Source organism: Furipterus horrens, unplaced genomic scaffold, assembly GCF_987537825.1.
Source record: "Furipterus horrens unplaced genomic scaffold, mFurHor1.1.pri manual_scaffold_5, whole genome shotgun sequence".
NCBI classification, from domain to species: Eukaryota; Metazoa; Chordata; class Mammalia; order Chiroptera; family Furipteridae; genus Furipterus; species Furipterus horrens.
In genome coordinates this window covers 181,367,788-181,378,895 of record NW_028327175.1, presented here as the reverse complement: position 1 = coordinate 181,378,895, position 11,108 = coordinate 181,367,788, and the positions used below count along the sequence as shown (strand labels likewise).

Below are 11,108 nucleotides of genomic sequence, written 5' to 3'. Positions count from 1 at the left end.
GCTGACCCGGAACTTGTTCTGGTCATTTTCCCCACCCCCCACCCCCCCGCCCTTCTGTCACTTCATCCGCTCTCATTGGCTGCCTTGGTAAGTAAGTAGTAGTTTATGCTCACCCTCCGGATGGCTTGCTGAGCCTAAAGTTGACCCTCTCCCGGACTGAATCCTCTGGGCAGGGTCCGGACTCGCCATCACCCTTCTGGGCCCCAGGTGGGAGTCGCGAGCACGCTCCAGCTGCGTACCGCGGCGGGCACCCCACACCTGCCCGAGTCTTTTCTACCCCCAGCTGTGAAGCCGAGACTCCCTCGTTCCCGGAAGACGCTGCACACCTGCTGTGGCCGTGCCCCATCTTCCCGCAGCTGCGGGGTCGAGTACTCCCATGCCGAGAGGCCTGCAACCAGGGCAGGTACAGGGTATTCTGCCTGTCTCCCAAACTTCCCACACCCGCACCACCAGGTTTTCCTCTGCAGGTCTGTGATGGGGATAGAGAAAAGATTATGTGGCATTTGTGCAGATTCACCCAGGTTCCACTCTTCTCTGGAGACCAAGTCCTTCCTAAAGATTTAGCTCTATTTCCTACCTTGGCATCCCCTCTTGGTAAACCCCTTTGGGATGCAGCAGGGCAGACACTACACAGAATCTTTAGAGTAACCCCTCTGAGGAATGATACCGTTTGGTACCCCTCAGAAGTTCCCCCAGTAGTTCTATTGCTCCCCCCATTTTCCCCAATACTCTGACTTTGAAAGGCTGGTGAGTGTAGAGCTAGGCCAAACTAATGAAGTTCAAATGGTTTTGGGAGACCCTGAGGAACTGGGCTACTGCCCCCAAGTCCATAGAGATCCTACCTCCATGGGCAAAGGGGTTGGAGAACCTCAATTCTGGGTTTCCTCATGACAGCTGCCCTGATCAACTCTCAAACAGAAAGGCCAGGACCCAGCCATACCTCAATGGACCCCAGGGGCATCTTGAAGGCATTTCCCAAGCGAAAGAAAATTCATGCAAATCCATCATCAAAAGCACTTACAAAGATTCCCAAGAGGGAAGATGGAGAAGGAGGTGAGCAGACCCAGTCTCAGAACCCTCATGTGCTTGAACCTTTAGACTTTCTACATTGTTCGTGGCCAGAATCAGATGTTAGAGCCTACTCTGCCTGCGCAGGGCCTGCAGATTGATTTATACATGCGTGGTACTAGGCTTGGTCCCAGTCTTTGACAGGCCACTTGCTGTGTTATCTTTTGCCCCACCCTAAGACTTCCGTCAATCAGAAAATACTTCCTGGTTCCTAAGGAAATGAATGACCAGCAGAATCCTTTGCTCTCCAGGAGGTTGCCTGCAATGAGGGGGTGGGGAGAGCCCAGAAATCCATCTCAGGTCCCCAGAGTTATAAGATATTTTGCAGCCAAATTGACAAATGGATAGCAGAAGCTTATATCGGGTGGGAAGGGAGGATCTGTTAGACTGTGAGACCTATAATTGCAAGACATGTGTGCCTTGTGCCTGGTATACAGTAGGTATCTATTAATACTTTTTGAAGGAATAAATGAACAAATTGATTTATAGGATGCCTACAGTGTGCCAGACACTATTCTAATTTACACGAGGGAACAGGACTTACCAAAATCCTTTCCCCTTACATCAAGTAATGGCCCATGAAGAAATTAACCATGTGCTTATGGTGGAGTCCCCAGAACGCAGGCTGTCTGGATGGAAGGAAAATGATTGTTTGGGAGTAGGGGACTATAATGGGATCATTTGGATCATGTCTGAAAGTTATGACAATAGGCATCTGAATATCTTCACAGAGTGGCTGAGCCCCCTGCGGGCCCATGTTGTGCCCACAGGCATTGGGCGAACCCGGGCAGAACTCTTTGAGAACCAGATTGTCAAACATGGTGGCCAGATACATCCTGCCCAGGCCCCAGGGGTCACTCACATCGTGGTGGATGATGGCATGGACTGTGAGCGAGCCCTCCGTCTCCTTAGACTGCCCCGGCTGCCCCTGGGTGCTCAGCTGGTAAAGTCAGCCTGGCTGAGCTTGTGTTTGCAGGAGAGAAGACTGGTGGACACAGCAGGATTCAGCATCTTCATCCCCGACAGGTGGGCTGGTCCCAGACTTTTCTCAAATGTTTTCTGGCGGCACCTTGAACTCTTTCCTTGGGTTATTAAAAATAACACATTGTCTTAATTGAACACATTGGAAAACCAAGGTTTCCAAGTAGAGAAAGATTAGGAGCAGAGGTAGGGTAAGACCTTTGGTGTCTTATCTTCCCATCACCATCCCTGCAGGTACCTGTCCCAACCACAGCTCAGTAAAGCAGACCAAGACTCTTCTACTCCTCCTGGAGGCTCTGAGGGTCTTCTCAGGACAGCCCTCTGTCCTCCCCCTACTCCCACTAGACCTGTATCTCCTCCTCAGAGGACAGAAGAAGCTCCAAGCCCCCAAGCCCAGGTAAGGAGCCTTTCAGCCCCCAGCGCTCCCTTTCCCTGAAGCTAGATCACAGAAACATGGCTGTTCAGTATTCATTCAGGAAGTCCAGGGCCCCCGAGAGAGGAGGGCTCTCTTTATTGTGAAGCCGTTTAGATCTTCCCAACACTCATCCTGTATTTGCCCAGATCAAAGCTACCACATGCCACTGGGCATCATAGGGCTGGGACTGAGGTAGTCAAATGGAACACGACTCAACACTTAAGGAGACCCAAGTCTGATGCAGAAGACCCAGCCTGATTTTGGGGTCTAACTAGGAGACTCAACCCCCACCTTTGAGGAGCATTCACGGAGCGCATGAATTTATTGTCTCTTCTCCTTCCTTTCCTCAAGCCCGGCTCTGATTATGAAAGTAGTGATGGGGAAGAGACCCAGATTAGCGCAGCTGATTTGGAAGCCCTGATTAGTGGCCAATACCCCACCCCCTCTGAGGGAGATGGTGAGCCCAGCCCAGCCCCTGAGGGCCTGGATAAGTGGGTCTGTGCACAGTCTTCAAGTCAGAAGGCGACCAACCACAATGCCCACATCACAGAAAAGCTGGAAGTGCTGGCCAAAGCCTACACTGTTCAGGGAGACAAGTGGAGGGCCCTGGGCTATGCCAAGGCCATCAATGCCCTCAAGAGCTTCCACAAGCCTGTTGCCTCCTACCAGGTACCTGGGGGCCAGGGCAGGGTATGCGGAGGGGTGGAATGTGGTCTTCTCTACTGGCTAGAGGTTGGTGGAGGCTCCAGTCACAAGTGGGATCAGGTGGAGTGGTTAAGATTTTATGATGTCTGGGACTTGCACAAAAGAAAAAAATGGAGAGATTGATGAAAGCAGACTGGCAAAATCTTGATAATTACAGAAGCTGGTTAATGGTTACTTGGGGGTTTGTTACACTGTTCTGTCTACTTTGGAATTTTTTCCATAATAAAGTTTTTAAAATGTTTAGACTCTGGAGGCCAACAGACCAAGGTTTGAATTCTGGTTTCCATCAATCACTAATTATGTGACTTTAGGCAAATTACTTAAGCCCTTTGAGTGTCAGTTTCTCACCAGTAAAAAGAGACTAAGAATAGTAACAAACTCAGTGTTCTGTGAGGGCTAAATTAGACGATCTCTGTAGTGCGTGACCTGCTACACAGTAAGGCCTCAGTAAATGTTAGCTCTCACTGCTGTGATGATGATGGTGACTAGTATCTCTGCTTCCTGTGCTGATCTCCATCCCCCTGGAAACCAAAAGACAAGTTAACCAGCCCATTCCATCCAAACATCTCAACTTCAGCTGTGCCCAAGCTTTACACAGCCATCAGCTGCCGAGTAGCCTGGCTGGCTTTTACTCAGACATCTGCTGAAGGACTCAGCTTCCCCACCCCTCTGGCTCTACCCCTCCTGTCCTCTCACTCTTCTTTCCTGCCTCTCCCATCCCCCTCCTTTAGGAGGCCTGCCGTATCCCTGGGATTGGGAAACGGATGGCTGAGAAGATCGTGGAGATCCTAGAGAGTGGACATCTGCGGAAGCTGGACCACATCAGCGAGAGCGTGCCTATTTTGGAACTCTTCTCTAATATCTGGGGAGCTGGAACCAAGACTGCCCAGATGTGGTACCACCAGGTAATGCCATATCCCACCCCCCTCTCAGTTTCCCTGTGTCTCAGAACTCCTGACCTACAGCTCTCTTACCCTGTGCTCTGATTGGAATGAACCCAGACTACAGGGAGACCATTTTTTAAAGGGTCCAGGGCTCATGTAGAGTCCTTTCCTAGCTCCAGAACTGCCTTGTTGCTTGGTATATTTGAGGTTAATCTGTGGCAGAGACAAGACGTATGTTGCTCTGTCTCCCAGACCAGCAAGGGCCTTTCTGAAGAGACTAGGCCTCAGGGATAAGTATCCAGAGCCCAGATGGAATCGTGAACCAGTCTTTTAGGATTTTAGCACAGCTGAATTGGGGCTTGTCTTCCAGGACCCCTGCCTTTTCCAAGTTCCATTGATTACAGATGCAACTGCCCCTGGGGTTGGTCCTGTCTCAGGTCTTTCTTGGAGTCTGGGGGTGATGGAAGCCTTGACTGTCTGCTCTTTCACTGCCTTTTCATTGGTCCTGGATCCTCATAGTGCCCCCACTGGTTTCTTTTCTCCAGGGTTTCCAGAGCTTAGAAGACATCCGTAACAAGGCCTCCCTGACTAGCCAGCAGGCCATCGGCCTGAAGCATTACGATGACTTTCTGGAACGCATTCCCAGGGAGGAGGCTGCAGAGATTGAGCAGACAGTAAGCAGTGGGGAGAGCCAGGCCCAGCTATAAGGTTAGGGCCTGGCTCAAAGCCAAGAGCTCCTGCCCTCAGCCAGGGAGCCTAGCAGGCAGAGGGAGCTGCAGGCCACCAGAGGACCAGGGGGGAAAGAGCAAGTCCAGACTGAAGCTGTGAGCCCAGAGGAGGGGTGGGTGGCTTTGGTAGGGAAGGGCTGCAAAACCAGCCCCTTAGATTGGGGTTCTCAGTGGTCAAGTAGAGTAAGCATTGGCTTACATGCTAGAATGGTGTTGGGACTGGGTTCATGTTAAGGTTAGATTAAGATGTTGAGGTTTGAACTGGGCTAGGTTATGGTGGGTCAGGGCACAGGTTCTTAACATTTTTGATTCACAAACTTCTTTGAGAACCTGCTGAAAACTAGGAACTCTTTCTCTTCAGAAGTTGTACAAATGGGCAGTTTTATATCTCTTTCCAGATGTGTGGACTTTCTGAAGCCCACCTCTATGGGTCAGAACTGGTAAAGAAGCCTCGTGCTAGTAGGATTAGGTTTGGGTTAGAAGAAAGCTAAATCAAGAGGTGAGTTAACCTGACTGCTGTGGCTCCATGGATTGAGTGTCGGCCTGCGAACCAAGTGTCGCTGGTTCGATTCCCAGTCAGGGTATATTACTAGATTGCACATCAGGTCCCCAGTTGGGGGCACGTGAGAGGCAACCACACAGTGATGTTTCTCTCCCTGTCTTTCTCCTTTCCCCTCTCTCTAAAATAAATAAATAAACAAATCAATCAATTATTAAAGAAAAAGAGGGTGAGTTAAGATTAAGCCTGAATAAGGAGTAAGGTTTTCTTAGTGTTGGATGCTTTTAGTTAAGATTTTTGGTTGTCCTACAAATCAGGTTTGGCTAAGATTAAGGTTTCATTTGAATTGGGTTAAGGATCAAGTTCATATAAAAGCTAGATTACAGAGACTAGGGTTCATTTAGGGTTAGATGTGTCCAGTTGGCATTAGGGTTAGGGGCTGGTTGCTGTGGGCAAGGTTTGCGCACATTGGTCTAGGATTCTGATAGGGTAGGACGCTATGGACAGCTTAGCTGAAATCGGCCTTCAGCTCTTCTCCAAGCTACAGAACCCTGAGGCTCACGCAGGATGGATGACAGGCCCTTTTGTTCACCTGTCCCCAGGCCTTGGTGTTCATGATGACACTGTCACTCAGCCACGGTGTCCAGGCAAGGAGAATGCCCCAGTGAGCGTCTGGGACCCCTGCCCACCTGGCCTGCTCCCCCACATCGAAGAGGTCCAGCCTTAGGAGTTTTTGATGGGATTACTCACCCTAGGTCTCCTCCCATCTTCTTGGGAGGCTCAAGAAGGGAGTGAGGGGATTAGCAGAACTGCTTGTCACGAGAATTGAGGTGTCATGGTTGAGGGTATCCAGGACCCCAGAAATCTCAGTGTCCTGGGGTGGAGGCGGGAGGCTATCTGCATATGAAAGGCCTCAGTGTCTGTTGGGTAGGGGCTAATGAGCTTATCCCACTCACTGAGGAATGACCCTTCAGCTGACAGTCCCCTCTGTCACAGCTCCCTCCTCACCCAGCTCCATTCCTCCAAGTAAGGGTATAGACACTGGCTCAGAATTGTCTCTCTCTCCTCCCCTCCCCTCGCCTCCCCTCCCCACCTCCCATCTCAGGTGTAGTTATATTTTTGGGCTCCTCTCCCACTCCCTCTCTGCTTCCTCTCCCCCTCCACACAGTTGTAGTTATATTTCTGGGCTCCGTTTCCCCCCACACTTGGGCCCAGGTCACCGTACCAGCCACTTGTTCAGGCTTCAATCCCCAAATCACACACTGTCTGTATCACCAAATCCACAGATACCTGGGCTGCTGAGACCTGGCTGAGGGCTTTCACGTACCTGGCCTTTTGTCCTAAGTGGAGTTTCACAGACCTGGCACGCGGGTTGGACAGGGGCCAAGAGAAGGCGTGTCTCTGTGCTCTGAAAGAACTAGAGGGAAGGGTCAGAGCTTTCCTCAGAATCCGAGTACTTCTTTCATCTCTTCTTAGGCTGCCTCCCACCGTGTGAGCATGGTTTTTCCTTGCCTGTCCTGGTGAAATTAGATAACTGCTCCCTGGGTGGATTTCTGGCCTCTGTTCCCTGGGGTCTGTTTCCTTGGGCTTTCATCTTGCATCCAGGGATTGGCTTGGGGCGTAAACTGGAAGGTGGGCCCCAGGGTCGGGTCAGCCCTTGTGCTGACACAGGAGAGGAACTCCTTGGAAGATTAAGGTCCACAGCCCCTGACCCCTCCCTGCTCCTTCCCAGGTCCGGGAAGCAGCTCAGGCCTTCAGCCCGGGGCTGCTGTGCGTGGCCTGTGGCTCCTACCGTCGGGGGAAGGCAACCTGTGGGGATGTCGATGTGCTGCTCACTCACCCAGATGGCCGATCTCACCAGGGAGTCTTCAGTCGCCTCCTGAACAGCCTTCGCCAGCAAGGTATGAGCTCTGTCTCTGGGTGAGCAGGTTGGCAGGGAGCAGGGTGGGGCTAGATGGCCCCCAGGAGGGAGAGCCTCAAAATTGCAAGCTCTAGGCAGGAAGCAGGGGCAGGTTGTTTCCCCGAGAATTTCGCCTTGTGGCCGGAGCCATTTCAGGGAATAGACGAAACAGCTTAGTACCACCTGCAGGTTGAGTGTCTCACCTGATCTTTCTGTGGCGCTGTGCGGGGTAGGAGGAACTTTTATACACCTTTTACAGGTGAGGAGACAGGCCCAGAGAGGGCAAGGTCACCAGCAAGTAAATGGGTGACCTGGGACTAGAGGACCCAGGGTGACCAGGGTCCCTGACCCTCCCAGCAGCCCTCCTGTGTTATGCCAGGGTTCCTGACTGATGACTTGGTGAGCCAGGAGGAGAACGGCCAGCAGCAGAAGTACCTGGGGGTGTGCCAGCTCCCGGGGCCAGGGCGGCGGCATCGACGACTGGACATCATTGTTGTGCCCTACAGCGAGTTTGCCTGCGCCCTGCTCTACTTCACCGGCTCTGCCCACTTCAACCGCTCCATGCGGGCTCTGGCTAAGACCAAGGGCATGAGCTTGTCAGAGCATGCCCTCAGCACAGCTGTGTTGCGGGATACCCGAGGTCTTAAGGTGGGGTCTGGCCAAGTGCTGCCCACCCCCACTGAGAAGGATGTCTTCAGGCTCCTAGGCCTGCCCTACCGAGAACCAGCCGAGCGGGACTGGTGACCCATGGCTGGGGCGGAGGGCGCACCCAGCCAGACCAGCTGCCCCACCTGGCCATCCAGTACTCCCCTCTAGCCTCAGCTGGCTGAACCGCACCACTTCAACCACCAGCTCCCTGGGCCTGAGAGAGAGGGCCAGCCTGGCTCCCAGGGTCTGCCCTGCCCTCCTCAACAAGAGGAGACTGCTCTCCCTTCCACCACACAACTGCCCCTGGTAGACTTCTGCACGTGGCTCCTTGCCCCATTTTAAGCAGGAACAGGTGGCTGATTTGAAGCCAGCTTCCTGTGCTGAAGGCCCAGGCATTGCCCTTTCCTACACTGCGGAGGGTCTAGCTGCTGGGGGTGAGATGGGGGCTGCAGGAGGAAGGCGGGCAGCTGTGGCCCAGCATTACCCATGACCCTTCGGAGCAGGAGAATGAGCCACTCACTCCATGTGCTCCCTCCACCCACCCTGCTTCCTGTGCAGCTGGAGGTGTTGGGAGGGGTGCCCCAGGCTCTGTGAAGACAGCATGTGAAGGCCCAGAGGCCCAGTAAAGTGCACTTGGCATTCAACCTGCCTGGTGTCTGTGAGCTGCTGCAGCCCTGCCTGCCTTCTTCCACCCAGGTAGGGATAGAATGGGTGCTGAATCAGAGCCCAGAAAGGCACGTTAACTGCTCTTCAAATAGGCCAGGTCTGAGTCAGCTCCTGAACTCAGAAGGGGACTTGTGGACATTAAAAGGGTGAATTCATGGAGTCAGGCATTTAGGAGTTCCTGTCTATCCACCAACATCTCCTGTGGGCCCTGCCCTAGAACAGGCTATCTGGGAACATGAACAAAAGTGGCAAAGCCTAATTAGAAACAACTAAATGTAGCCTCTGTGCCACTGACAGGGCTGAGGCAGTCAAGGAAGGCTGCCTGGAGAGGGGGAGTGGCTGGCAGTGAAATAGCCTATTTGAGAGGGGTAAGCAGGCTCTGGGCATAACTGAGGAACCCACTTTGGAGGGGCTGCATGTGCTGGGCACCAGGAGAAGGCTAGGCTGGCGGAGGACTGAAAGTCAAGCTGAGGGGCTTGGTTTGGTAGAGCAGATAGATAGGAGCTAGTCCAGCTAGTGGCATCAAGATCCTTTTCAGAGGCTGGACCTTGCAGGATGGAGAACTTGGTGAGGGAAGTGGAGGGATGCAGAAGAAGAAGGCTTGGGCATCCCAAGTATGAAGAAGAATGGGCACAGGCAGGAGAAGTTGACTGTGTTGGAGGAGCAGCAAGGAGCCTCGAGAGGCCTGTGACATGGGGGATTTTGAGGCAGAGCATAAAGGACACTCAGGATGCAGAGATGAGCTCAAACCGTTGTGCACTAGCTGTGAGGCAGCGTGGGGTCAGTTGCTGGGTCCTTTGTCAGCTTACAGAGTCCCAGAGCTGGCCTCTGTTTCAGTCAGGGGGTCCCAGCAGCCTTAGAGTGGGCCTCCCAACTCTAGTTCAGAGCCCTGAAGTCTACGCCATGGGGCCTTGTCTGCATGGGTCATGCAGGGAAGGAACCAAAGCCCATGGAGTCCTAGATCCCCTTGCACACAGCTCAGTACCAACCAGAAACAGCTCCGTCAGAGGCCCAGAAACTGGTGAGGGGTGAGCCTCTTCCTCAGAGCTTCTCCCAGGGAGGTTGGCTGTCCAGGGCCTGGAGGAGACAAGAGAAGCTGGGAAATCCCTGGCCCCCAGGTGTTAGAGCTGCTTTTGTCCCCGCCCCAGGTCTACTAGCTCTACTCTGAGCTGGGCCCTCGTGCCCGCCCCCATCCCAAGCAAGGTCAGAGTTGGCAGAAGTCTGAAGCCTGGGGTGTTAGGATCCAAAGGTAGCCATTGCTTCTCTCCTTTTCCCTCTTCAGTGTCCTTAGTCATCACAGCAGCTTCTCCAGGTCCAAAGAAGCGGCCTCCACTGCTAGGAGCAGAGGGAACCAGTGGGTCTCCAGTTAACTTGGCCAGTAAACCCCTTCCTACACACAAGAAATCTGCAGAACCAGGGGGTGGGATAGCACTGACTCCTGTGTCTGAAACCAGGGGCCCCCATTCCTGCCATTCCCCTCCTGTCAGGAGACTCAATTCCAGAGACCACCTCCATACCAAACTCCTGATTCCACCTTCTGGCAAGGGCAGCAGGAGGTCATGGGCTCCAAGGGGAGAGTGTGCATGTCCTCCAGAGAGATCCATCTTGGCGGGTGGGGGGGGGGTTGGGGAGGGGTCCTCTTGACTGTGCAGTCTGACACAGGAGTCCCCAAAAAGAGTTAATGGAGGGATTTGTGTGTCTTGAGAAAGGTTGCCCATTATTCCTTAAACAATACAGTATGACAAGTATTCACAAAACATTTCATTGTATTAGGTACTTATAAGCAATCTAGAGATGATTTAAAGTATACAGTTGGATGTGTGTAGGTTATATGCAAATACTACACCATTTTATAAGGGCCTTGGACATCTACAGCTTTTGGTACCCACGAGGGGCATCCTGGAACCATCCCCCACAGATACTGGTGGACCACTGCTTGCTGCTTGGGTGGCGGTGGAACCTCTCTGCCTGGCCTTCTGCTCCCCTGGACTCAGGCCTGGCTCTGACTGAGCAGGCCCAGGGCCCGGCTGTAGTGTTCCTTCTGCAGTGAGACCCTCTCAGCCCCACTGCCCTCATCCAAGTGGGCTTTGGTCCCCTCAGCTGGGCTGTCACTACGCTTGAGTCTGTTTATTTTCTTGTGTGCCCAACGTGCTTTCCCACACCCTGTGTATGCTGTGTGTTCATGATTTTGTGTCTGCATACATGTGTGGGTAACTAGCTATATGTCAGTATGTCTGTCTATCGAAAGCTCTGTATCTATGCCCTATGTTGTCAAGGGCTCAGGTGGGGCCTCGGGGCTGAAAGGAGGGTCCCTGGAGTCCCCTGTGGTGCCAGGCAGGGACTGCGGAAGGTGGTGGAGCCCCGGCTGGGCTCTGGACTCTGGGTCCTCATGTCCATAGAGGCGGCCGCAGGGCGGGCCTCCTGCGTCAGCCTTGAGCGGCCATCAATAGCGTGCGGTTAATTAATTTGATGGGAACAGCAGGGACTGCCGTTTGCATTTAGTGAAGTTCCAGGAACTTCCAACCTCATCTTCATAATTGGCCTCATAAATTGTAAGAAAGAGAGAGATCAGCAAAGCAGGAGGGAGGAGGGGCTGCCCGTCCGTCCTTATTTA

At 53.0% G+C, this 11,108-nt stretch overlaps 1 protein-coding gene across 5 annotated transcripts; it reads left to right on the top strand.

Annotated features, from left to right (window-relative positions):
- Window positions 1-35: 35 nt before the first annotated feature.
- POLL (DNA polymerase lambda) lies at window positions 36-8,472 on the top strand. Of its 5 annotated transcripts, none has more exons than XM_090278445.1 (10): window positions 36-87; window positions 284-403; window positions 895-1,053; window positions 1,800-2,094; window positions 2,284-2,446; window positions 2,816-3,133; window positions 3,901-4,074; window positions 4,599-4,727; window positions 7,013-7,181; window positions 7,541-7,593. In XM_090278445.1, exons 3-10 carry the CDS (start codon window positions 945-947, stop codon window positions 7,570-7,572), a joined length of 1,389 nt encoding a protein of 462 aa, XP_090134571.1. In that variant the 5' UTR covers window positions 36-87; window positions 284-403; window positions 895-944; the 3' UTR covers window positions 7,573-7,593. The 5 variants fall into 5 exon arrangements, with proteins under 5 accessions (XP_090134571.1, XP_090134569.1, XP_090134568.1 ...); XM_090278442.1 differs by having other exon boundaries at window positions 38-87; window positions 919-1,053; window positions 7,560-8,472; XM_090278441.1 differs by having other exon boundaries at window positions 38-87; window positions 7,560-8,472.
- Window positions 8,473-11,108: the final 2,636 nt, after the last annotated feature.

Coding starts and splice junctions, on each gene's coding strand:
- POLL (XM_090278444.1), top strand. CDS start 888: ATGACAGCTGCCCTGATCAACTCTCAAACAGAAAGGCCAGGACCCAGC. Junction 2,447..2,815: donor CTCCAAGCCCCCAAGCCCAG/GTAAGGAGCCTT, acceptor CCTTTCCTCAAG/CCCGGCTCTGATTATGAAAG. Junction 4,728..7,012: donor CTGCAGAGATTGAGCAGACA/GTAAGCAGTGGG, acceptor GCTCCTTCCCAG/GTCCGGGAAGCAGCTCAGGC.